The 26,590-nt window shown below is 34.9% G+C and overlaps 1 protein-coding gene across 2 annotated transcripts in view; it reads right to left on the reverse strand.

Moving 5' to 3' along the window:
- LOC121409919 (cyclin-dependent kinase 4-like) overlaps window positions 1–26,226 on the reverse strand; it is a 35,631-nt gene extending 9,405 nt beyond the window's left edge. Inside the window, exons 1-4 of one of the 2 annotated variants that reach the window (XM_041601703.1) lie at window positions 26,151–26,226; window positions 15,183–15,551; window positions 2,903–3,041; window positions 863–1,030 (exon numbers count right to left, since the gene is read on the reverse strand). In XM_041601703.1, the coding sequence (XP_041457637.1) occupies window positions 863–1,030; window positions 2,903–3,041; window positions 15,183–15,415 (540 nt within the window). In that variant the 5' untranslated portion in view covers window positions 15,416–15,551; window positions 26,151–26,226. The other variant, XM_041601702.1, reaches the window with a different exon arrangement.
- Between the last annotated feature and the right edge of the window lie 364 nt (window positions 26,227–26,590).

A 26,590-nucleotide genomic window follows, 5' to 3' on the forward strand; every position in this document is an offset into this window, starting at 1 on the left:
TGCCAATTATGAATATTAGCGGTCTTATGCTTTAACAGCCATTGAGCTTTTTTATTCCTTGTATGATTACATGAAAATTATTCACCCTTAAGTTTTTGTCTCACCTGCATAGCAGAGTGAGACTATAGGCGCCGCTTCTCCGACCGCGGTGTCAACATCAATTCTTAACTAAAGGTTAAGCTTTTGACGTGACAGCGTAACTTAGAAAGTATATGGACCTAGTTCATGAAACTTGGCCATAAGGGTAATAAAATATTACTGAATATCCTGTTGAAGTTTCAGGTCACATGGACTCTTACAATGTACTTCTACAATGTACTTTGGGAATTTGTGGTTTTCTCCTATAAAGCACTTTTCCCTCATTCAGTAATCAAAATAGAATTTTCTAATATTGTATGTCCTCATACAAGAAAAAAGTTAATCAGTGTAGGCTCTTGAAAAAAGAGATTTTAGTACGCTACATATACCTTAAGTTTGTATACCTGAGTAAATAGACGAGATATCCATCCTTTATAACATGACTTCACTTACATCAATTTGAAATCCCTATAGGCATAAAGATTACAAATTTTCAAACGAAACAAAAATGATGACTTTCTTATTTTTTTTCTAATTTTGTTCAAAATTCCACCAAAATTTTTCTCTTTCTTGTTCAAGTAACTCTCCACCCACTTTACGATAATTCCCCTGTAACAATAGTTAATAGTTTAATGGTTTTATTACTGATAAAAATGTTATTTCAAGTATATGGTGTGAAAAATTCTTTATAAGTTAAGCAGGAAGGGAGAAATGATCTTTTAAAATGTTTTTGTTAACATGTGCACTTTTAATTATTTGGAGAATGGAAATAGTGAATTCTTACCACTGGGGTCAGAGCCATTTGAAAACTGTAAACACGTGACAAACCAAAATCAGTGAGCTTGAGTTTCTTATCACAAGCAATGAGAATATTCTGTGGCTTCAAATCTCTGTGAGTCACACGGTGGGAGTGAAGATATTCTACACCACTAAGAAGCTGTTGCATCAATACCTAGAAGGAAAGAAGACACAATGCAGTTCAAAATATGCAAACAATTACATGCACATTTCATTGGTATCAGAAATATCTACATGTATGACTAGATCATAAAGCAAAGGCAAACAAGCAAATTTGGGATTCATGACACAGGTATCAGGGCATTTCCCAAAGGTACGATAGAAGGTGGTGAAACTGATGATGAATGAATTACAAGCCAAGGAGTTAAACAAAGCTTCTCATCACAGTATGCATGACTTTACAAATCACTGAAATAATGAATACAAAGTGTGAGCCTACAGTATCTAAACAACCAATCCCAATGATTTCATGTAAAACTGACAATGGGATCTGAATATGTATTAAAAGTTAGAATATTGAATTACAAAGTTGTACTTCAACATAACCTGGGGAAATTTAATATTGAATGACTGGAAAACCCATTGGCTTGTCGTCTTGATGTTACTTGTGAAGTCATGCATAACCTCACAAGCAGCTTTATGAAACAGGTACCAGATTTAGTTCTCTCTGACTTACATTGTGTCATCAGATCACTTATTACTAACCTTGGCATGATTGGACAGTCCTTTGCTTCAAATGTTATATTCTTGGACCTACCATCACATCCTTCAATACTTACATCCATAGCATAAAGAGTTTAACTCTCAAGTAGAGGGTAAATCCTAATGTTATATTTCAATTGCTGACACATTAGCTCAAAGACCAAAGTCAGGTTGATCCTTCCTTGTTCTACCAACACACCCTTTGCTACCTCTGATAATAACATCCATAGTGCAAAGACTTTAACTCTGATAGTACAAAGACTTTAACTCCAATAGTAGAAAAACTATGGAGTAGTAAGAGGAGGTGGTAGAATCCCAAAGTAGATCTGTAAGTACTAATGGACTATGGTAGCAAACAGACCAGCAGAGTCAGGTTGTTCATTCACATTACTACCTTCATATTACTTGAAAATAATCCTGGGGTTTGGAAGGAGGGCATCTCACATGTAAATGTACTGGACTAATTCGTGAAAAACTAAGTCACTGACCAAAGTCAGGTAATTCTTTAATCTTTCTTCACATTAACAGTTATATAACATTTGATGTTACCATTAATGGTTACAACGTACAAATGGGAAGTATTTCATGAAATGGTTTATCATATACTTTATGTTGACAAAGTCTGTTTTATCCCACAGCTACCATAGAAACAGTCAGAAACCTGTCCTTCTCAGTCTATTAAAATCATAAAATGCTTTAAATGAAATGCCCTCCAGGAGGCGTATACCAGCTATATGACCATTAAAGTCATCATAAGCTATCAGATCAATGTCTAGATGGTGGCTGATCAATATACCATCACATCACTACCAACATTGATTATAGATTAAGAAATTAAACTCAGTGTAAAGTTATAGAGAACATATCTTTCAAGGTACTGGGCAAATTCTTACATATCAGATTCCGGTTAATAATTGATCTTCCATCACAGAGGTTGATACGAACTAGAAATTAATCACAGAGATCAAGGAGAAGGTGGGGGCATGATATGCATCTACAAAAATATTGGGCCAACTCCTGACTCATTAGGTCAATTATCAGAGTCAGATTGTTCTTAATTCTCTTACTACTTTAAAACTAACCTTGACACTACTAGAACATAGTCATGGAGGTCTAGGAGAAAGAATAAGGTACCAAGATACTGGGCCAACTCCCCACTCATTAGTTCACTAAATCAGAGTCAGGTCGATCTGAAATCCCCTACCACTTATCGTAGTCAAGGAAGTCTAGGAGATGGAGGAAAAGGCATACACTGAGATACTGGGCCAACTCCCGACACATCAGAATCAGGTTGATAATAGATTTCTTACCAAGTCATACTAACCTTGATAGTACTAGAACTTAATCCTGGGGGAGGACATCTCTCAAGATACTGGGCTAGGTCCTGGTCTACAAGCTCAAAGACCAAAGTTAACATCATCTCTGATCTTCCAACATCCATCACATCACAAACGTCAAGAAGTCTGTAAGACAAGGAGAGGTTATACAGAAAAATAAAAATATAAATCATTTCACCTAGTGTAGTAGTTATTTCTAAATTTCACTGTCTAAAAATTACAGTGTATCTGGTAAACAAATAAGTCTGATATAGAATAAAATGATAAAGCAATACACATTATCATTCACATGTGGTTTCAGTGTGTTTCCTATCTTGTACATTGCCTCTTGTATGATCTACTCAATTATGATAATACAAAGAGTTTAGGCAAACAATTTTTCTAATCATTCTTGAAAGCTTTAAAAGAGAGGGAGTAAAGCCGTAAAACATTCAACTAGCCTGAATATGAGAAAAAGCCTTCAAACACGAAAGGGTGAGTATATGTTCCTTAACACTTTTATCCATTCAACCATTTGATCAAAATTGTTTCTCCTGCCGTAAATAGTTCATTATTATGAACATGTAGAAGCAATTAAAACATACAAGTAGGCCTATGGCCCAAGATATATATAATCACTATTTTCATCCTTTAAATCTACCAATATTCAACCATTTGATAACTGATTCACTGGTTAATTCATCTTCACTTACACTATGTTTTGCTAACACAACACAAATATCCTTCTATAATTCTATCAAATTCAGTTATATTGAAATTAAAAGATTTTTTAGAAATTCAATAGGAAACTGAAACATGGGTAGAAAAGAATGCTATCAAAGTATATGAAAATGAAATTCTGAAGTCTGAAGCACTGTACAATATTAATTCCTTCCCCTCTTAAACATGTATCTATAAAGTGCATCACCACTCTAATTAAATACCAAATGATATTTGACAATCATTAACAAAGAAAAAATCTACACCTGCAAAAGCTGCAATGATCATTTACGAGCTCCTGAAACAGTTTACCGCCTCGCTATATGACAGTGATTAATCAAGAGAATTATCAGTGTCATTACGAAACGAGGGGAATCACCTAGTTTCTGTTTTGGTCTTGAGGCACATATGCTCAAAAATTTCCAATTGGGTATTCGATTTATGTGAAAATAGATATGCCATCCTCCATGCTATTGTGAGAGCTTTAGCGGTGCTTAAAACGTGCCATGCAGTATAACTGATTCTGCTATCTGAAATGCAAGCAACTACCTATTAATTACTGGTAAGTTTCTCTATTATTTTCTGCACAATTAACCATGATATTTCTAGACTAATTCAAGCTCTTATTAACAACAAAACCGTGTGCATAGTCTACTTGACAATGATAGCACATACTTATAGTTTTGCAACTGCAGGCGACTCATTGTTTTGTTTTCATTAAAAATGGAGAAATGTAGGTGTTGTTATGAGTCAGTAGAAAAAAAAGTTAAATTCCCAACTGAAATATTACAGGGACATGACATAAGTAGTTGGATCTCTATTAGCCAGAGTTGCTTCAAAGGCAAGATTCTTGTCTCAACAGCTCTTAGACCCCGTTCTCATTACCGCTCAATTTACTGGAAATTTTACTAGAATTTTACTGGAAAATTTATTGGAAACTAGTTTAACATGTAATGAGAACAGTGAAAGTGGTAAACCAGTTCGGAAAACCTTGCCATGTAGTTTTCAAGATCACTCTGACTCATTAAACTGGTTTTAGCATACATGTAAGTGAGGACACAACCGTTCTTCAGGAAGCAATCTTCGCACATTTTGAGTGCGCTACTCCACACACTGTCTGTAGAATGCTCGGTGCTGTTTCAAATTTTGTGTGAAACATGTCACCCCAACTGAGAGCAATCCCATAGCAATAAGACCACTTATCGTGAAGTTGTTTTATAAAACCACTTTCGGCTGATGCTAGCAAAGCAGTCCTCTCAACTGGTTTCCTGAACCGGTTTTCAGTAGGTTTTCAGTAAACTAGTTTTAGAAAGTATAATGAGAACGGTGTCTTAGACCCTGTTCTCATCTAGGTTCATAAACTAGTATAGTTGAAACCAGTTTTAGTGGAAACTTGTTTAACATGTAATGTGGATGCTCGAAGAGATCTTGCAAGTGATCTTCCAAATCAGTATTTAAAACTAACTTGCAATGTGGTTTTTAAAGAGCAACAAGACCACTTTACATGAAGTGGTTCTGGAAACCATTTCAAGAAATATTGATCTTCTAAACTGGTTTCCAAAACTGGTTTGAGGGAAACTGGTTTCCTAAACTGGTTTGAGGGAAACCAGTTTAAGTATACTGAGAACAGGGTCTTACACACAAAGTGCTTGATTATGAAGATGATTTTTATGCTTCATTACATTGATAATTATACATGTATGCACTCAATCAATCAATATAAATAAACCGTAGGATGGATAGCTAAATGCAAGCTTTGTGTTCTAGACCCCCTGATAACTAGATAATTTTTAAATTGGGGCTGATGCCAATGAGCCTAATTATCATGTCAAGGAAGTTTACAGGATGTGTATATTATAAATGTTGATGATATAATTACACCTCCATGTTATTTCTTGGGTATCTTAGGAGCATTGGCCTCCACAAGCAGCATATCAAATTGAAAGAAATAAAAAAAATCTTGATGAGTTCCCCTAACATGCATAGAGGGTGTGACATTAAACTTTATTGCTATAGAAACTACATACAGGAAGAGTCAATCACTAATGGAGTAAAAGAGAGGGTCCCATCATATTTCCATTACCGGTACTCTGCTAATTATCAGTGCTGGAAAGCAAGTTGGACGCTTCCACTGCATCCTTTTCATCAATTCCCTTATTGTTTGATTATTTGATACTTTTTAAAAATGTGCTTAAAAAACTTAATGCAAATAATTTTCTAAAAAGACAAAAACATGTATATTATCAAAAGATTCAATGACCTAACAATATTGTAAGATCGGAATATTACATGTAGATGAAATCTTCACCAAAGCTTTGATCAGTCCTTTAGCATGATAAAAACCTGCATTCAATCCTTAATAAAATTGCATAAATCAATAAAATATATTAAATCCTTGATAAATAGGATACTGTGTCAAGATCAAAGCCTTCAAAGTTTTCTCTCTGCAATGGTTATTTCCCTGTTCCCTCACAGGAAGTCATCAGTGGTTGCTTTTACACCTGCCAAATCACCAAAATACCTGTTATTTTGCAAGTGTCGAAGCAAGGTCCCATCATGTATGATATACCCTGTGGCCAGTTGCAGTTACAATCAAACTCATTTCCAAACATCAAAACAACTGGATTTTCAACTCATTGGAAGGATGCAAGTAGTTAGAACTTTATGATTTTCTGAGTTGCTTTCATTCAAATGTAACTCTTTTCTTCAACAGCCCCTAGAAAAAGAAAATGCCTGGAAAATTGTGGGTACTACATGTATTTAAAATTGCATCAAATATTGCAAGGAATATCTCCAAAAGAGCAGGTGTATTTGCACTGTGAAAGCAATTACAAGAACATAAGGTGTGAGGCAGGAAGAATGTAGATCATACGTCTATGATGTCACAATACAAGTCTTTTTGCAAGTTCAGAACTTGTTACAAAAACTTCATCTGGTTCAGGCTAGAGTGAAAGCAGAGAGGTCTGGAGAGAATTTATTAGTATTTATGTAATTGAGTGGGGGTATGAAAGCACCAACACTTTCTATTTCCCTCTACGGATGATCTGAATTTTTTTTTTCTTGATCACCTGACAATCGTTTTCAAGTCTCATAACCTTGGGGGGTTTTTTCCCATCAGTAATAAAATTTTATGGTCGTCCTCAAAAATCGTTTTTAAAAAGAGAAGTCACATGTATCTTATCTGACAAAAAATCTTAAAACACATAATTTTTTTTATTACTTTTTTTCTTCTACATTTAAAAACTAAAATGTTATTCAACCACCATTTAAAGAAAAGAACATTCTGATGGAAGCGCCATGCAGCTGCCAATTACAGCTAACGCAACAAAAACAACTGAAGATTTAAAAAATTTCCCAATGACAGAACACTGATCATTCTAGATTAAACACTGACTGTAATGACTAGATTCAGTGAAACAAATATGGTTTTCACACTGCATAAATTTTCCTTAACCCTGGGAAATAGGTGGGGCTAAGGGGGGGTGGTCTTAGCCCAACCTATTTCCCAGGGTTAAAGGAATGGTCCCGGCTGGAAGTATTTATAGTTGAACTAGAAATGCTCGGCGGGGTGCGCGGCCGAGCACATGTATCCCCGAACGCACCGCGCCATTCGTCATTGCGATATATAGAGCTCACACAGAAATTTAACAAATAAATACAATTATTAACCGTATCAGACATCTGAGCAGGGCAACTTTCAAACATTGTTGCCTGCTTAAGACTGGGATCAAATGGCCGGTCATTTAAATTCCAATTGTTTATCCACGGGCCCAATTTATTGCCCGCTCAGGAAAGTCAATGAGAAAATGCGTGGAAATGTAGCGGGCAATAAAAGACAGCGCAAATATCCGGGTATTCTACGAGTTTTTTGTACGCGTCCTTGAACCGCGCAGCGCTATACGTCATAATGGTAATCAAGTTGAGACAACGCTTGATACTGCATCCCTAGGCCAGGAACGCGTCATTTCAATTACGTCACAATGGTAAAGTTCAAAGGCCCAGTCGATCTGCTCAACATGAAAAACTAGATTCTCATTCTAAAAATTTTAAATATCGCCCGCAGGCCAGTCAATATTGCTTTATCATGGTGACAATGACCCTGCCCACATTTTGCCTATAGGTACCAAATTTGATGACAAGAATATGATGCGACACCTGTTGGGGAATACAATTATAGAGTAATCTGGATATATTTTGCAAACCTAACCCTAAGAGTACTACCCAAGACCCCCCACCAAAAATGATAATTGGAGAAGAAATGCAGACAGTACAGCACTCAGAAGGAAATCTCAGCTATTTCCACAAAAACTCTTGTTACCATGGCAATGATGTCTCCACCCACACCATAATCAATAGGTAGCTTTGCTTAACCATAATGGACCTTCATGCAACATTTGATGATGATCAGAGAAGAAATGCCGCTAGTAGAGCGATCACAAGGACATCTCTGCTATTCAAAAAAAACTCTTGTTAACATGGCAGCGATGTCTCCTCCCACATCGAATTCAATAGGCGGCTTTGCTTAATCATAATGGACAGGGTGACCAGATTTCACAAAATGAAATACGGGACAATTGACAAACGAAGATCAACAAAGAAGCCCACACAAAGTGTTAGACTTGTGAGAAAAATATAAAGAATTGGAAGGGAAGGTGACGAAAGAATGAAGGAGAGAAAGAAGAGATGATTGAGAAGGAAATAAAGGAAAACAGACAAAATAAGAGAAAGAATAAGATGAAAGAAATAAAAGAGATAAAAAAAGGTTTCCGTCATTCTTTGAAATGAATATAGAAAGAAAGAAAGAAAGAAAGAAAAGAAAAGGAAGGGGAGATGAGAAAGTGTCTGAAAGACAAAATAAAGGAGAGAATTAAAGGGGGAAAAGGGTAAGAAAAAGGAGGAAAGAGATAATGAAGGAAATAAACATATGTTTCTTTGAAAGAAATTAGAAAAAAGAAAATGGAAGGAAGGAAGGATGGGAAAGATAGAAACAAAAGAAAGAATAAGGGAAAAGAAAAAGAAGGGAAAAAATAAAGAAAGGAAGAAAGAGTGGAAGGGAAGAATGAAGGGAGGAGAGAACGAAAAAAAAGAGAAAATAATGGAAGGAGAGAAAGAACAAAAAGAAACAGGAGACGAAGAGAGAAGGAAGCCAAGGTAATTATATGGAAAGAAAGAATGAAGGAAATAAAAAAGGATATTTGATAAAGAAGGAAAGTACGAGAAAGAAGGAAATAAAGAAAAATGAACAGAGAGAGAAAAGAAAATGTCTAGGAAAGAAAGATAGGAAACTAATATATAGATAAATGGTTTATTAATAAAAATCATGACATCATCGCAGCTAAGGCCGAAGTGCGATGTATTCATAATTAATAAAGACACAAAAAATATTCAAACAATAACACAGATAATTCCAAAATAAATAATACGAATAAAGTATCGGGTATTGGAAATAAAGATAGATGGAACAAAAAAGGGCAAGCAGAAAGGATAGGGTATATATAAAAGAAATAAAAAGGGAAAAGTTCAAACTTCAAGTAAACAAAAAAATCCAATCATCTAATAAAAAACAACTAGATCTATAAAAACTCAATAACTTGTTCCTCTGATTACATCTTCATATCATTAATCTTAGAATCCATAGCATAATTATAAGAATTTCCCGCCGATTTTGTGATTATTTTGGTGGAAAAACTGTTTATCATGTGAGACTGTTTCACCATTGAGAATTTGCTTCGATCCTACATCGTGTACATGTCTCGCTAGTAGCCTGCCACACACAGGCAGGAGACCAGTTCGTTTGCAATGCATTGGGTTAGCAAGAAATCACCGCAGAACTTGCAAAAGTTTACAGTAAATATTGATTTAATTGTTGTCCCTGCTTCTTCAGCTGTTTGTTATTTAATGAAAGTTCGTCACTTTTAAATGTATTAACTACATTCTGTTCAATATTCTGAAATACGGGACAAATAGGCGTCCCGGGAAGGGTTTGTCGGGACGCCGGGACACAGGAGCAAAATACGGGACGTCTGGTCACCCTGATAATGGACCTTCATACCACATTCGAAGAAAATCGCAGAAGAAATGCAGCTGGTAAAGTACTCACAAGGACATCTCTGCTATTCCACAAAAACTCTTGTTACCATGGCAACGATGTCTCCGCCCACAGCAAAATCAATAGGCAGTTTTGCTTTACCATAATGGACCTTCATGCCACATTCAAAGAAAATCGGAGAAGAAATGCAGCTGGCAGAGCACTCACAAGACTTCTATGCTATTTCCACAAAAACAATTGTTACCATGGCAATGATGTCTCCGCCCACCCCAAAATCGATAGGCGGCTTTGTCATACCATACTTGATCTTCATGCCAAATTTGAAGTTGATCGAAAAAGAAATGCACCTGATAGAGGGCTCACAAGGAAATCTCTGTGGCGGCGGACGCGGCGCGATGAGGCCAAATCCATTATCCTCCGAACTCTGTTCGGGGGATACAATAAATAGAGTAGAATTCACTGAGCAAAATGCCAAAGATTTCATAAAAATCGGATAACAAATAACAAAGTTTAAAGAATTTTAAAGTTTAGCAATATTTTGTGAAAACAGTCGTCATGAATATTCATTAGGTGGGCTGATGATGTCACATCCCCACTTGTTATTTTGTATTTTATCATATGAAATTAGGTTTATTCAAATTTTTTCCTCCAAGAACTAGAAAAATGGGATTGACAACTTATTTAGTGCATTAGATAATTATTGCTGCAATTTATTTCATTATAAGGGAGACATATTATTCACACAAGTATGAAATGTCATATTTGAGATTGTTCTTCTCCTTTGAAGGTGAAAGGCCTAGTGCCCTGAAATTATATTCATCAAAATTCGCGATAAACATGTACTGTAAACAAGTATTATACTAGAGATGCTCGGCGGGTTGCGCAGCCGAGCACATGTATCCCCGAACCCACCGCATCATCCATCATTTTGACGAAAAAAATAATATAATAAAAAAATTATCATGGCGACAATGAACCTAGCATACAGGTCCCCCAAGTCCATCTACCATCCAAGTGTGGTTGAAAAGTGACTTATGGTTGCGGAGAAAGAGAGTCTTGCATGTTAACTTCAACACTGACCTGAAATGACCTTTGACCTTACCATGCGACCTCTGACTGCAGCTTAACATGCAGGTCCCCCAAGTCCATCTACCATCCAGGTTTGGTTGAAAAGTGACTTACAATTGCAGAGTTAGGTTCCATAAGAGAGTCTTGCAAGTAAACTTTAACGTTGACCTGAAAATGACCTTTGACCATACCATGTTACCTGCGACTGCAGCATAGTCATGCAGGTACCCCAAATCCATCTACCATCCAAGTTTGGTTGAAAAGTGACTTACAGTTGCAGAGTTAAGTGTCATAAGAGAGTCTTGCATATAAACTTTAACGTTGACCTCTAAATGACCTTTGATCTTTCCATGTGACCTCTGACCGCAGCATCACATGCAGGTTCCCCAAGTCCATCTACCATCCAAGCTTGGTTGAAAAGTGACTTACGGTTGCAGAGTTAGGTGTCATAAGAGAGTCTTGCATGTACATGTAAACTTTAACGTTGACCTGAAAATGACCTTTGACCTTACCATGTGACCTCTGACTGCAGCATAACATGCAGGTTCCCCAAGTCCATCTATCATCCAAGTTTGGTTGAAAAGTGACTTACGGTTGCGGAGTTAGGTGTCATAAGAGAGTCTTGCATGTATGTATGTAAACTTTAATGTTGAAAATGACCTTTGACCTTACCATGTGACCTCCGCCCACACCAAAATCGTTAGGCTTCTTTGCTATACCATACTCAACCTTCATGCTAAATTTGAAGACAATCAGAGAAGAAATGCAGCTGATAGAGCGCTCACAAGGAAATCTCTGAAATATCTTGAAAATTCACAATCTTTAAGTTTTTCTTGACAATTTACATTCATCCAAATGACCTTTGACATTCGCCTGGTGACATGAAATTTTATTCATGTACATGTATTTGCTGATAACAATTTTCAAAATTTGAACTTTTGTTGATACCAGTTTATTCCCCATAAATGACCTTTGACCCAGGCCTTGTGACATGAAATTACTGCACCCATTTACTGGTACTTAGTGCCCCCCCCCCCCCCCAGGGTTCTGGGAGTACTGTTTATGCTTCATTTTTCAGAGGCAACACAATCTGCAGCTGGCTTTGAATTGCAATTTTCATTGAGGAAAGCGAGGTCACATTGGAAGCACCCTTCATCAAATTTTTTTTTTATATGGTTGACTATTATTTTAACTTCCAACAACTTTCAATCTTTTAGTAATTGCATGGAGCTAGTTGACATACATGTAGCCATAGAATTTCCATCATGGTGAGGGTAATAGTAAGACAAAATTTTATAAAGCATATATAAGAAAATAATAAGAAAACAATTTGTTTATGCTACTGCAGGGCTTCTGGCTCAGCGATGTCTCTTCATCATAACTCATGTTCCACTTTTTTTATCCCTCAACATTCATCGTGATAGTACATGTACTTTTATTTAATTTTCACATGCGCGAATGTTCATTGATCATTATTAAAACCAGAAAGTTGAGAGGTAATTCTGTAGTCTATATAAATCCCTGTGATAGAACCATGCAACGGTATTTGCCCATGGATTTACATCTCATTGGAAGCATGTACCAAATGACATCATCTACTTCCCCAGCACCCCTGATTCATCTCAAACGACTTTTAGAAACGCACCTTTTTGTGAGTTCACGATCGGTGTTCTGAAACATTGTTTAAATGAAAGTAAGCATGGAAATTGGACGCAACCTTAATTTTGACTAATCAGAGAAGAAAATGCTGATTTTGGCCTGAAAAATGGAAGCATAAACATGCCCTTTGATTTTCAATACTATTCCACATTAATAAAAGTGGAACGCCTCTGCCAGTCTCGCCTGCATTACGCAATTTGACAAAGCAGCAGTGCTGCCTTTGAAAAGAGCTAATGAATAATTATTCACAGAAGAAAACACTAATATGAAAATATTATGTCCAGTCCATTGACCCAAAATGACCTTTGACCATGATCATGTGACCTACATTGTAAGACATGTGCAAAACAATCATTCATACTTGATTATCCTTATGTCGATGCATCAAAGTTTCTCAGTAATGATGCTAAGTCAACACATACTCCCAACATGGTGACAATTCCACAAATACATGTACCCCTGACATTACCAAAGTTTGTTGACCCTAAATGACCTTTGACCTTAATCACGTGAGGTGAAACTTGGGCAGGATCTTCCGTGATACACTATTACATGTACCCTTATGGCCAAATTCTATGAACTAGGTCCATATACTGTTAAATTTATGACAACATTTAAAAAAATTAACCTTGGTTAAGGTTTCGGTATTGATTTCCCCAACATGGTCTAAGTTCATTGACCCTAAATGACCTTTGACCATAGTCATGTGACCTGAATCTCGGGCAAGATATTCAGTAATACTTGATTACCCTTATGTCCAGGTTTCGTGAACTAGGTCCATATACTTTCTAAGTTATTATGACATTTCAAAAACTTAACCTTGGTAAAGATTCCAATGGTGATGATGCCGCCGCCAGATAAGCAGCGCATATAGTCTCAGTCTGCTATGCAGGTGAGGCAAAAATCTACCCTGGTTTAACAAAAAAAAATTTAAGTTGATAACTCAATGTGATCAAAGTTCATTGACACTAAATGACTTGTCACATAATGATCAGATCATCAGAAGTTCCATTTCAAAATAAAACTGAATATTCAAAAATCTAAAGCTTATCCTACTTCCATACCCTGTCAATTGCTTAAGCTATTTCACTTTTGTACCTTAGTTACCTGACAATAAATAAAATTGCATGCCCACACATTTTTTCAGTCAATGATTTCTAGGAAAAACTGAACATAAAGCAATCTATTAAAGGCTCAGAAAGCATGATACAATCAATTTTTAGCTATTATAAATTTAAGGGTATGTACATGTAGATGTATCTTAAATACATGAACATAAGGAGGGACAATCAAAGTGGTGTGAAAAGTCCCTCAAGTTGGTCCCAGAATTACAGAATCAAGTATTCACATGTTCAAAATTTCACAGAATGCTGAAAACCAGGCCCATTCACAGCATTTTAATTAGAATACTGGGGCCCGTTTCTCAACACCTGGACAAGTTAGTCATATCTTTATCCACCAACCACTGAGTTAGTTCCAATCTTACTAAACCCGTTTCTCGAAAGGCTTCCTAACTAAAATACCTTGATATCGATATTATCGGTAAAAAGAGCAGACGAGACGTAGCCTTAGTCACAAAATAGCATAATTTTCAAAAAGAAAAATTATAACAAAATTGCAAATATTGTGATGAATTGGGAATTTCATCTTTTAAGAATGATAGCACAGGTATATACCATACATACTTGGACCATGAAGACTTGAGCATTCAATTGCTGAGAAAATGGAATTATGAATAATTGATCTCGTGACTAAAAAATCACATGTGGACGTTGAGATGGGTACCCCCGGGATATCCAATTTTGATAGTTTACGAAAGTAAAACCATAACGGTTTTTGTTGTAAAATGATGATAATTATACGGTATTTTACGATTCCAAACATCATCAAAATATAGTTTAACAATTTTAATCTTTTAAATCTTAGATACTGAAACTTACTATTTGACAAATTCTATGCATAAATTAGAGATAGAATTTATCAAAATGTTAATAGGGGTCTGAAAACGACAAATACGAGTCCATTTATGGATGGCCTGACGTGGTAGAATCTTTATCAAATGAATTATTTTACTATTTCAAAATGAATGGTTTTGTGGAGTATTACCAACAGTTTTTTGTAGATTCTTTGTATTACAATAATCATAGAATGCATTATCCAACTTTTTTTTTGATGTAATTTCAACATCTTTGATTGATTACGTAAGATTATAATTTTCACATTTCTAGGCACTTTTGCATGTCATAGTCTACCCACGTGATGCCACTACGTCATTAAGAAATAAGTTGTGACAGGTTCGGAGGTGTCATAAATATTTAGTGAGGTTGTTGTACCCGATCTTCGGTAAAGAGGGCTTCGTGAAACGGTTAGCGGACAAGTTGCTCACTATGTCCGATTTAGTCAAGAAGTTAGACTTATGACGGTGTTGAGAAACGGGCCCCTGCTTCCAAGGATCCAAACTAAATGGGTCAATCATTTTGTCAAGACTTGGAATGGGAAAAGTGAGGGGTGAAAAAATTCTTTGAATTTTTTAAAGAGCATTCTACAAAATGTATGATCAAGATGAACTTATTATTTTCAAGATGACAGACATTATATTTCTGTCAAATATATCTCACAAATGTATGTCAATTCTATTTGAAAGAACAATACCAGTAATACTGCATTGTGCTTAACTGCCTGCATACATGAATAATCACACCCATATCTCTCAAGCAAGATTTGAACCTGGGTCAAAGTGGCAGATTGTGCTTCTAAAGATGAAAAAAGTAGCCACAAAGGGCAATACTCACTTAACAATATTAGGATGGTCTAGCTGACAAAGATGTCGGAGCAAGGATATCTCTCTTATGGTAGAAACAGGCATGCCCTCCTCACCAATTGGTATCCGCACACTCTTCAAGGCCACAAAGTGACCAGTTTCTGTGTCCCTGGCTTTGTACACGATGCCATATGCTCCACTGCCGATCTCTGCAGCCTGAACATAACGCTCAGGGGATGACTGGGAAGGCACAGGAGATGCCATCCTCTTCTCTGGTCCCTTATCAAAGGTTAGGCAGGTATCACCTTGGCATCATCATCATCTTTCTCCTACAGGTACAGTAATGACCTGAACCAGTCCACTCGTTTCTCTCACCAGACGTCACTTGTACTTCGCTAGTCTACAAAGAAAAAACAATAAAAGAATCATCCCTTGGTTACAATAAACTGAATTACCAATATCCAAAAGGTTTATTTTGTTTGAGTTCTTTCTCTGTTGAGGCACTGAGCTTTTGAAAGGTACAAACAGCTTTAGAGAGAATCAGTGCAAACACAACAGATGACAAGATAAAAATGAATGATTTATTGCTTTTATCATACTTTAAAACATGGGAATTCCAATGTTACCAAATAAGTTTTCCTGTAGTTCATGGGATAGTTGCCGATACTTTGATGCTCACATGACTTGAAATTTTAGTATCCAAAAAGAGACCAGGATCTTTGGGAGGGGATTTTGTTCAATTAATTTCAAATCATTATAATAAGGGTATTTGATAAGTTTTATTTATGTCTTCTAATCTACATCCTCCCTAAAGCCCCCCCCATCACACTTATTCTGAATCAAGCAGAATTGGCCGGAATGAAAGAACTATTGTTCGACCACCAGTTGGTCATTTAAATCTACTTCGAACACCGTTCGAAAATACCCCTCGAATGTTTGAACATGACCAAAACCTTCGGGATGGCCAAAAGAAATGACAAAAATATTTCAAATGCAATCAGAATATTTAGCATGCTCCTAGAATGTCCAAGAATGTAGCACAAATTATCAATATGACTCCATTGCGGTTTATTTTCACTAGTGTATGATGATTCACCTGGTCAATTTACTGAATTTCAACTCCAGTTTGGTGAATTCATAATTCATCCCAAAAATGTCGAGATTATTGAATATTTTTATTGTTCCAGCTTCTGCTTGATTCCTGCTGATTCCCAATATGTGATGGGGGCTTTAGTCTGCATCCCAGGGAAACAAGAATCAAATTAACTAAAAGAAAAATCTGTTGTGTCATTGTGGATATTGGTAAAGTATATTTTCATCATGGATATCCTTCATTCTACATGTATTGCATAACAATTGATCATTAAACATGAAATACAGAAACTGTGACTCCTTCATAACACATTATACAAGGATATCAAAAGCAAGGTGATTTATTTGGTATTCCAGTATCCTCCTTGCATTCTCCAAATAGAAAAGTAAAAGAACACCTACATGTATCAAAGTGAAATGCCTAAATATAGGCCTGGATATTCAGCTGTTGCACATCTAAAAGTTTTAAAAATTTATAACTGAAACCAGTATGCTGATGTATTGCATGTATCGTAACAACAGCAAGGGTATTTTCATAGTGCTTGTCTTCAAAATGTATTACATTTCTATTCAATGCTTTCTCTTGCATAAATAACCAAAAATGCTCCTGATGACCAAATCACTGTGTGTAGAAAACAATATCAGCACCAAGACCAAATCTAAGACCAGAAATTAATGTAGACACTAGAATATCGATTTATCCTGACCCTTTTGATTTTTGAGTTTGCTAGTGATTAGTAATTATACCACAATTAAATAAATGTATATAATTATTCATATGAGAATTTTCATCAATCAGGGATGTCACTCAGGTTTGATAATGAAGTCTGAAAGTCACAAAGAATGACATCTTTCCTCCATGAAAAAGGTGTTTTCTATGGCCAAAAATGTATTGAAAAAATCTGAATTCAAACTAAGTCTGAAAAATTGGCTTCTCTGATCAATTGAGAATAATAAGAATAAAACAGTTTGTTCCCACTGGAAAAAAAATGAGCAAGATTTGTTTTATGGAAGCTCATCACCACATTACATCAATAATGGAGAATGAAAAGATAAAGGAATCATACAGTTTTACAAAAACCATCACTCTCTGTATGATTGAGACTGGTATTTTCAAATTATCTCAATCAAAACAAAATGGAAATAAATGTTCTTGATCAAATATTTCTTTAAATATGTCTAGCAAAGGAATAAATACCATGATTTAGGGCCAAAATTTTATATCCATGTACTTGGCAATTCCATGGAGCTGCTGATAGCTCCATGGCAATACTCTTTGTGGAAATTTCAGTAGAGTGCAAACAGACAACATTTTAATAGAAAGGAAGTTTTTATTCTGATGAAAACCCTCAAAATGAACAACAAGCATCAGGTGACAGAAGATGGCGCGATTTCATTATTTGCTATATGGCTTCATATGTTTATAGGGAAATGGTTTATGCTCTTCTCTATGCACTGTTTTTCCTAAAAAGAGCCATCGACTAGAGTTTGCAACCCAGGTGAAAATGTGTATGTACTTGGATTGGAAGTTTCATCCTACTTGCATAAAAGTATAAGTTAAATGACAACTTATTACTCTCATAGAAAGGGAGGATTATCCTTAAAATAATTTGACCTAAAATGCATTCAAGAAGGATGTTTGAGCATGTTGCATTCAAAAGAGAGAACGATCTGCCATCCAATGAATTCAAAATGATCTAAAAAAAATGCACGCAAATAAAAGTACATTTACACAACTAATTATCAGAAACATCTCTATCACTAATGATACATTTAAGATATTATAACTTCTCACTCCAGTAAAGAACGGCAAATTGTGTCAAAGACAAAGCATATTATTAAACCTAACATACGATTTATTGATGCATGATTTCTGGGAGAAAAATCTATCAATTTAATCATGAATTTAACAATTTTCCATTTATTTATTGAAATAAATTTGAAATGTATATATACATGTATATCTGAAATTCATAGAAACTGTTCTTTTATTGATCAATTCAACTTCTTAATTTTCATAAATAAGATTATGAAATTTATTCCAGGAAAGTCACCAAATAAATATTACTCAACTATTTTGAAGAAGCCTTTTTTATCAAATGTCTTAAACTTACAGAAGATCTATTTCATTTCCTTTTAATGCACTCTTGATCTATTCATTCTTTTATTATGCAAACTATTCCTTCTTTTAATTGGTCATTTTCTCTTTTATTTTCATCTGACAGGGCTAAATTTGTATTTCTCCAAAATTGACTTTTTGTCCTAAATCACTCCTTGTTATGGTTGAGTAGTGATAATGCCAAAAAATATATTTTTGAAATCAACTAATATCTTGTATCAATACACTGAGCTCTCTACTCTGTTTGAAGTCCCTGAGGATTGGTTTACTGTGTAATTCCTTCACTTTTTCTTCTCATAAATAAAGTAATCTGTCATAAAGTTTTGCCTTAAATCAAAAGTAAATATAAAAGCACTGGTCAAATAATTCTCTGCCCCTCTATTTACAGACCATTTCCCTCTCAGTTAGGATATGGACTTAGGGATGGGAGTTGAAAGGAGCACTTCTCTCTCATTACATTCTAAGCAACCTATACGTTTAACAATAACCCTCCACACAGGCCTGATAATCTTGCTCATGACATGATTGGGTTCACTTCTCTTTCTCAATGAAATAAATCTCTCAATGACTGGATCATGTAGGAACACAAATTTAATAAAAGTGGAATGAATGAAAGATATCATGAAAGTCAAAAGAATTACAATTTTTCCCACGTACCATTTTTCATTCAAATGGAATGCCCCTGGTGCAGTCTAATCTGCATAAATTATGCAAGTCTATATAGCAGCATAGCTGACTTTGATGCTTTCTTTTTTTCAAGTGAGGAAAAACCCAAAACATTCATTTGATAGTAAAATCCTTAGTTCATTAACCTAGAATGACATTTGATCTTTACCTAATGATGTGAGATTGAATTTGTCCACTTGCTTATACCAAGGAAGCTCCTTGCGGATACGAGGTAAACATTATTTGAAGGTTTTATTAAACAGAGGCATACACATTGCAAAATTATTCGGACATTTCAAAATTTTAATCTTGGTTCAGTTTTTTATACAACATGGTCAATGTTTATTGACCTGGCAAAAAAAATATTAATGGATCATGTGACCTGCAACTCAAATCAGATGGTCAGTGTAACTTTATTACCCTTATCTCCAAGTTTAATTTTTAAATAGGCCCTTAAACTTTCAAAGCTATGATGACATTTTGATACCCCCAACACATCAAAGTTCATTGACCCTAAATGGCATTTGACCTTAATCATTTGACCAAAAAGTCAGAAACTTGGAATCAAGGTCAGTGATAGTTGATAACCCTTAAGTCCAAGTTTCATTTCTAAAAAATAGGCCTGTATACTTTCAAAGTTATGATAACATATCAAAAACTTAAAGGGGAAGTTCACCCTTAATTAATCAGTCTTAATTATTTGATTTGTGACATCATATTCAAGCAAATTCCTACATATCGTATGGTAAAAATATCAATGAAATGTCAATTTCTCAGAAAATTTAAAATGGTTTTTATTGTACCTTCAGTAAGTCAATACACAAATAATTTCACACCTGCTCCTGAAAATAAAATAAAATGAGTAATAAAGAATCATTAATAAGCTCATCTGGCCCTTCAGGCCAGATGAGCTAAAAAATTAGATTTATGTATTTTACATGGGGAAGCAGGCAGCTGCTTGTTAATGACTCTTAATCTTTAATGGATTTTCTTCAAACATTCACCAATATATTTTATCATTTTTCTGCTATTTTACAAGGTTTTTGCCAGGATGAACTTCCCCTTTAACCTTGTTTAAGATTTCCATGTAAACAATGCCATCATCTTGGTGCCAAGAAAGCCAATTTAAAAGGGGGGGGGGTTATAAGGTTAGCAAATAATGCATAATGTAGTGTACATGTTTTTTTTTTCCAAAACAAAGTAACTTCTGAATTACATCATCAATGTCTCATTCGCTAGTAATGATTTTTTCCCCCTCTTGATTTTATTTCATTGTGACAGGTAGGCTGACTGATGTTTCCCCAACATTTAGTGAAAACCTATAAGCTGAAATCAATAAAATAACTTTCGTTTGTAGTTAGTCAAAATGAGTCAATAATAAGGTTTATACATGGTAAAATTATAGGCCTATATAAACCCCTCAAAAAAGTTCTGCAACTAAAGTTTGAAGGGAAATAAACATATTAGTGTGCCATCATCATATGTGAATATGGTATCACTAGAAAGCATGATTATTCCTCTTTACAATGATGTGTCATTTGTAATGCTAACCATGGGATAAATAAATAAGTAGCAATAACAAAAATTAAAGGTCAAGTCCACCCCAGAAAAATCTTGATTTGAATAAACAGAAAAAAATCAAACTAGCATAACTCTGAAAATTTCATCAAAATCGGATGTAAAATAAGAAAGTTATGGTATTTTAAAGTTTCGCTTACTTTTCAGAAAACGAATATATGCACAAATCAGTGACATGCTAACGAGACAGTAGATGTTGTCCTTCACTCACTATTTCTTTGTTTTTATTGCTTGAATTATACAATATTTCATTTTTTACAAATTGACAATTAGGACAAACTTGACAGAACAATGTAGTAATAAACAATGCCTATTCCACTTGTTCACTGAGGAATTAATCGTATTTCACTTGACAAGAGGGAGAAAATTAGAATATTTCATAATTCATATAATAAAATACAAAAATAATGAGTGAATGTCATCAGTCTCCTCATTTGCACACCGACCGGGATATGCATAGTTATTGTTTTGTGAAATTTAGCAAAACTTTAAAATGTTATAACTTTCTTATTTTACATCTGATTTTGATGAACATTTCCGTGTTATGCTTGTTGGATTTTTCTCTTTTAATTCAAATCAACCCTTTGTTGGAGTGGATTTGTCCTTTAAATGTTGCAAATTTGTTAATACTATTCATGAATTTCTAATTGATTCAAGGATGGTCTGAGTTTGAAAGATATTGATGTACTGATGTGTGAAAGTCCACACATGGTGTATTATTCTCATGGTAACGGATGGGAAGTGTTTGGAATAATGTTGAACCCTGTCATTTCAAAAAGTTTTTTAAGATGTTGAATTTACAAAAGATAAGAATGTTGGTTTCAATGTTGTTGAACATTTTAAATTTATGAAAGCTTTCACTTCAAGCAACCACTAAATCATGCAAACAGTTGATACACATCTCTTCAACAACACAAACCACTCTTTTCAACCTTAATGACGCACTAGTTAATGAAGACACCCAAACATTCACTGTCACCTGCATCCTTGGCAGAATTCTGAAGAAATTGAAACTGGTTAAAAAACAATGAATTTTGCAACATTTCACTTCTGACATTGCCCTTTATTCAGGATAATTGCACATTACATGATTAATCACAACAAATGAAAATGGCAAATCATTTGAAAAAGGAATGATGAAACTTTCCAATAGGCGGTGCTGCACTAGCCGAGGTTTGCTCAATCTCAAGATTCAAGCCCAATCAGCCCTCTTCTCGATTAATCTCGAGATTCAAGAAACCCCATCTCCACCAGTGCAAGAAGAACAATTTGTGCTCAAGCAAGGCATTGATGCATTATGGTCAGAGGGCGTGAATGAATAATCCCAAGTCGAATCTCAGGTGCGTCTGCACCTGCAAATTAGCGGGATAATTTGAAAATATGTGCTAATTTGAAAATAATCATAATTGACTTAGGATTGCAAACTTGAGATTAATTCAGCAAATTATCACAATGATTACGTCTCCATTACAAATAATCTTGAGTGTTCAGATCGGGATAATTTGCAGGATCAGAAATAGCATGATTATTTGAAAACTCGGGCTGGTGCAGATGGCACTAATGGTACCATTTTCACCTTTAATACTTCAGTTCTAAAATATATCATCTCTCAAACTTGAGTTGCAAAACTTATTTGAGGGATTTTTAAGATCAGATTGTGTTCATTTTCATTATGAAACATGAAATAAACAGGAATATTTCAAACATAGATAGAATAGTTGAGTAGGGCTAAAAAAAATTACATATAAAAATCCATGGTTTTTCAGAGCCTAGGAAAAGTCTAAATAGCACTTTTTGTACTGGACCATTTTAGTAAAAAAGCAAGGTACAGGGCTACTGAAAATCCCCATACTAAAGAAGTCCACAGAAATGCCAAAATGGTGTAAAAGGGGCTTAATGTGATCACATATTTGACATGATTGCTATGTTTAGTTTAATAAGCAAAAGGAGATCAGTGTAAAAGCAATTAACAAAAGACCTGAAGAACATATGGGTAAGCACTTCCCATGTCATAAGAATGGGGCAATCATACAATTCATTTCACTAAAAGAAAGAAACATTGCTAATTTTCATATCTTAGTGTAGTCTCTCTTGTAATGAAACAAGTTTCAGCAACAAATCTGACGTCAATAATATTTTTTATATTCTAATTATGATGTCACGAAATTCTGTCACCACTATATTAAGATGACAATTAATTTTGATTTTGTGAAAGGGTACATGAGATGAAAGAGTATTCAAGCTTGACCTTGGAATAAGCACAGCTTCCACAAAATAATGTGCTTATCACATGATCATTATAACTGACCAATGATAATCTTGTTATTCTTGTGGGCAGAAAAAAATAGTCCCATTTAAAGAAATTAAACTGTCCAATATTCTTGTTGATATTGGCATAACAAATCACATGACCGTAACACACCTGTAAGTATTGTTGCCTCTAAAACCCAACATCCAAGGTCTTCTGATGATCAAAATATTGCGACAAGATCAAGGCCAAACATGTGCATGCCTTTAATTGAATTTCAGAAAATTAATGACATCCTAAAAAAAATTAACAAAAAACTGTAGTTCATATCAAATAAAAGTGGATCAATTGTGCTTGAAATGCCACTGCGGTTAAATTCTTTCCACTGATGAATTAAATTATATGTATGGGAGTCACGCTCTATTGACTGGAAAGAAAAGCTTTGAACAGATCATTAACTCTGACTTGAATGGTTGCGAATCTGTCATTGTAGATGCACCGCCAGTGGCACCTTTTGTAAAAGAAAAAGACTAAACCATGTGCTTCAAATGAAGCAAGGATTTCTTTTGATTGTCTATTGGATTTCCTGCTCACCCAGGGCCAGGGTACAATATTCTTTTAAAATGGAGGATTCCAATGATTTGGGATCATTGTCTAAGCTCCCTCTATTTTTCTTTGTCAAATCACAAAACAATTCATTTTCTTTCTTCAATGCAAGGTTCTATAAATCTCCTACTAACTAGATTCATATTATAAAGATTGGTAAAAAGTGAAACATTGCTAAGCTAACTGGTGTCTTGGGTGCCATGCCTGGTAAGTTTGATCATGATTTCACTTTTCCATTTATCTTACCTTTGTTCATGAACACACACAAAAACCTTATCAATAATCTAAAGGGCTTTTTAGTGTACTCTATTAGTTCTCCAACCTTTCGCTTTAACGCGAGTTCTAACAGGTTCCCACAGTTGAAATGGAAAGGACCTAGCCCTGTAAATAGTGCTTGGAATGTGACCTGAATGGCCCTTTCAGTCTCCCACATTCCTCACAAAACAAAGCCAACAATGGTGAAAGATATTTCCTTACAATCAATGCTCACTTTTCTTTTCTTTACAAAGGAATCCTTATACACTATACATCATGTAATAATGGGAATCAAATACAACTGTTTCTCCTTCACTTTCCAAAATGAAGCTCTGCTCTCCTTGATCCAAAAATGAATATACAGCATTTCTTTATATAATCGAGCCAAATTATAGACCACATCAATCTTATTATCCTCCTTCTATTAACACCCTGATATCTTATTTTTAATTGCTGGTTTTGGTCTGGATATGCTTTGATCTATTCTAGTCACCTATTGTCCAGTGAACCCAGTATTAATCTTTGTTTTTTAGTACGCTCAGTTCCCTTGAAAAATTGATTAATCAATCAGTTAAAGAGAAAGGTTTCACTGACAGCCAGTTCATTAAATCAGTTTTTAAAAATTAGATAAATAAAATGAAAATTTGACTATATCCCAAGTGCATAACAAAGATTTTTTAAGTTTTAGTTTTCTGATGTCACATGCCAAATTCCATAGATTGGGAATGGAATAGGCCTACCTTTTCTCCAAATGATCAGACTTATTCTACATGAACAAAACTCTGTTCATCTTAACATTATTTGATTTAAAAAAAATGCAATATACATGGGGTTATGGATTTTTTAACAATTTTTTCAATGTAAAGTTAATGCTTTGACAGATTTATGTCAAGCCTTCATCATTTATTTCTTTCTGGTTTCCAGGTAAACTTCTCCTTTAATTCATTATAGTGATCATTTAGCTAAAAGATACTGCACAATCAATATTTTAATAAACACCTAAGTCTACATAAAGGACTGTTCCACAAGTTACAATTTTTATGGTAATATTGTGCCATTTTACAAATCGTTCATGTTGCCAGGGGGCAATTTCAGGTATCAGCGGTTCAGCACTTACAAGTTGTTAACAGTCAGATTCCTGTGATTCCTAAACCAATACAAAATGATGATAGTTATCAGACCTATTAATAAACCTGGTAGTAAATGCTTAAAATCAAAATCAAAGGCTAGGCATCTCCCTATTAAGTGTTAATGATTTGCATTTAACCTGCTACAATTAAGTTGTAATTAATGTGACCATTGTAAAACAGATCACATTATTTCATTCTTTCACTCTTTGGAGTACCGTAATATGAAAACACATTTAATCATGGAAAACGAAATCATGGCCCTATACTCTAAAGTCTAAGCAGTACAAATTTTGTCCCTGCAGTTTATAAAATGACCTTTACAGAGTACAAATTTCTAGCTTCATTTTACGAAACAGCACCCTTTGATAGTCTACTCAATAGACAAGTACAAAGTCCTACCCATTATAAGAACTGCTAAGAACATGTACTAGTATTTATAGTAGTAGATTGTAATGTAGACTATTATCCCATGCTTTGTTTTATTGATCTACATTTCAAAACATACACTGCAAGTGCAAAGGAAAGTTTTCTTTATAAGTAATCAATTATTGATGGTAAATTGAGTAACTATAACCATTAAATCCAAAGAACAAAAAAAAGGTTGATAGACAACAGCTTTAATTACTTTTTTTCCATATTTTCATTATGGGGGGGCAACTTGGTGTTTGCAATTACTTTTCTAAAATATTTCAAGCCTGTATTAAAATTCAGATAGGTCAGATAGGAAGGGGTTGTCTTAAATATTTTGTCAATTCAGTCTGTGGCATGATTGGCTAGAGTTGTACTTGTAGTAAATCATGATGAACTGAATGAACCAATATTATAAAAATATCCTGGGTATGCAGGCCTTACACTGGATACAGTTATAATATATAAGCCATTTAATACTAATAGGCAGAATACATTTTTATTCTGAGCAATTTCCAATAGTAATTGGACTAAACAACTCTAAGAGCTCTGGACTAGACCAGAGTCAAACATGTCCACCACATACAGGTTCATGTACAGTAGCTTACCAATTGGCAATAAAACCACGTGTATACTGGAGAACAACCTAGCATGCATGCCCGACTTCATCGAGATTCTTTGTTGACAATTCTCCCCCTGCACAGCTGATCACTCAAGCGAATTTATCGTGCACTGCACTGCAGCTGCCACACAACTTTGAACGTTACACTATACACAGTTTTGTTAAAAACCTCTCGAAATCATCTCTGAAAAGGAGAAAGGCAACACGAAAACATGATGTTGACTCAATGATACAGTATGACATGAATCCATGGTAAAATTGAAATCTCCACTTACCCCTCCGAAAAAGAGCTAACCCCTGTTCCGACACTCCGAAGTCCGATCGAAGGAAGCACCTGTATTGATTGTAAAAATCGCAAGCTTCTTTTCAGCAGTGCATCTCTAGCTCTGCGAGTTTGAACAGCCTCATGATTGAGTCCTGTTTACAGGATTCTATCATCCTACCATATTACATTGTAAAATACCCCAAACTCAACAATTTAAAATCCTATTCAAAAGACACTTGAATATAAAACTCCTTTCTTGATTTTACAAAATAGGATAATTTGGGTTCATGGCAATGAAATAATTACGTAGCAACATTATTTTTGTGTTTGCGCTAGAAGACTATACCATGACAAATCACACTACCTATGCCCTCTCCACAGAAATGTGGGGGGGGGTCTAAATGTTACAGACTTACAGATAGTGAGAGGGTTTACAAAAATCTGAGCGAA

Source organism: Lytechinus variegatus, chromosome 3 (assembly GCF_018143015.1).
Source record: "Lytechinus variegatus isolate NC3 chromosome 3, Lvar_3.0, whole genome shotgun sequence".
In the NCBI taxonomy this organism is placed as follows: domain Eukaryota; kingdom Metazoa; phylum Echinodermata; class Echinoidea; order Temnopleuroida; family Toxopneustidae; genus Lytechinus; species Lytechinus variegatus.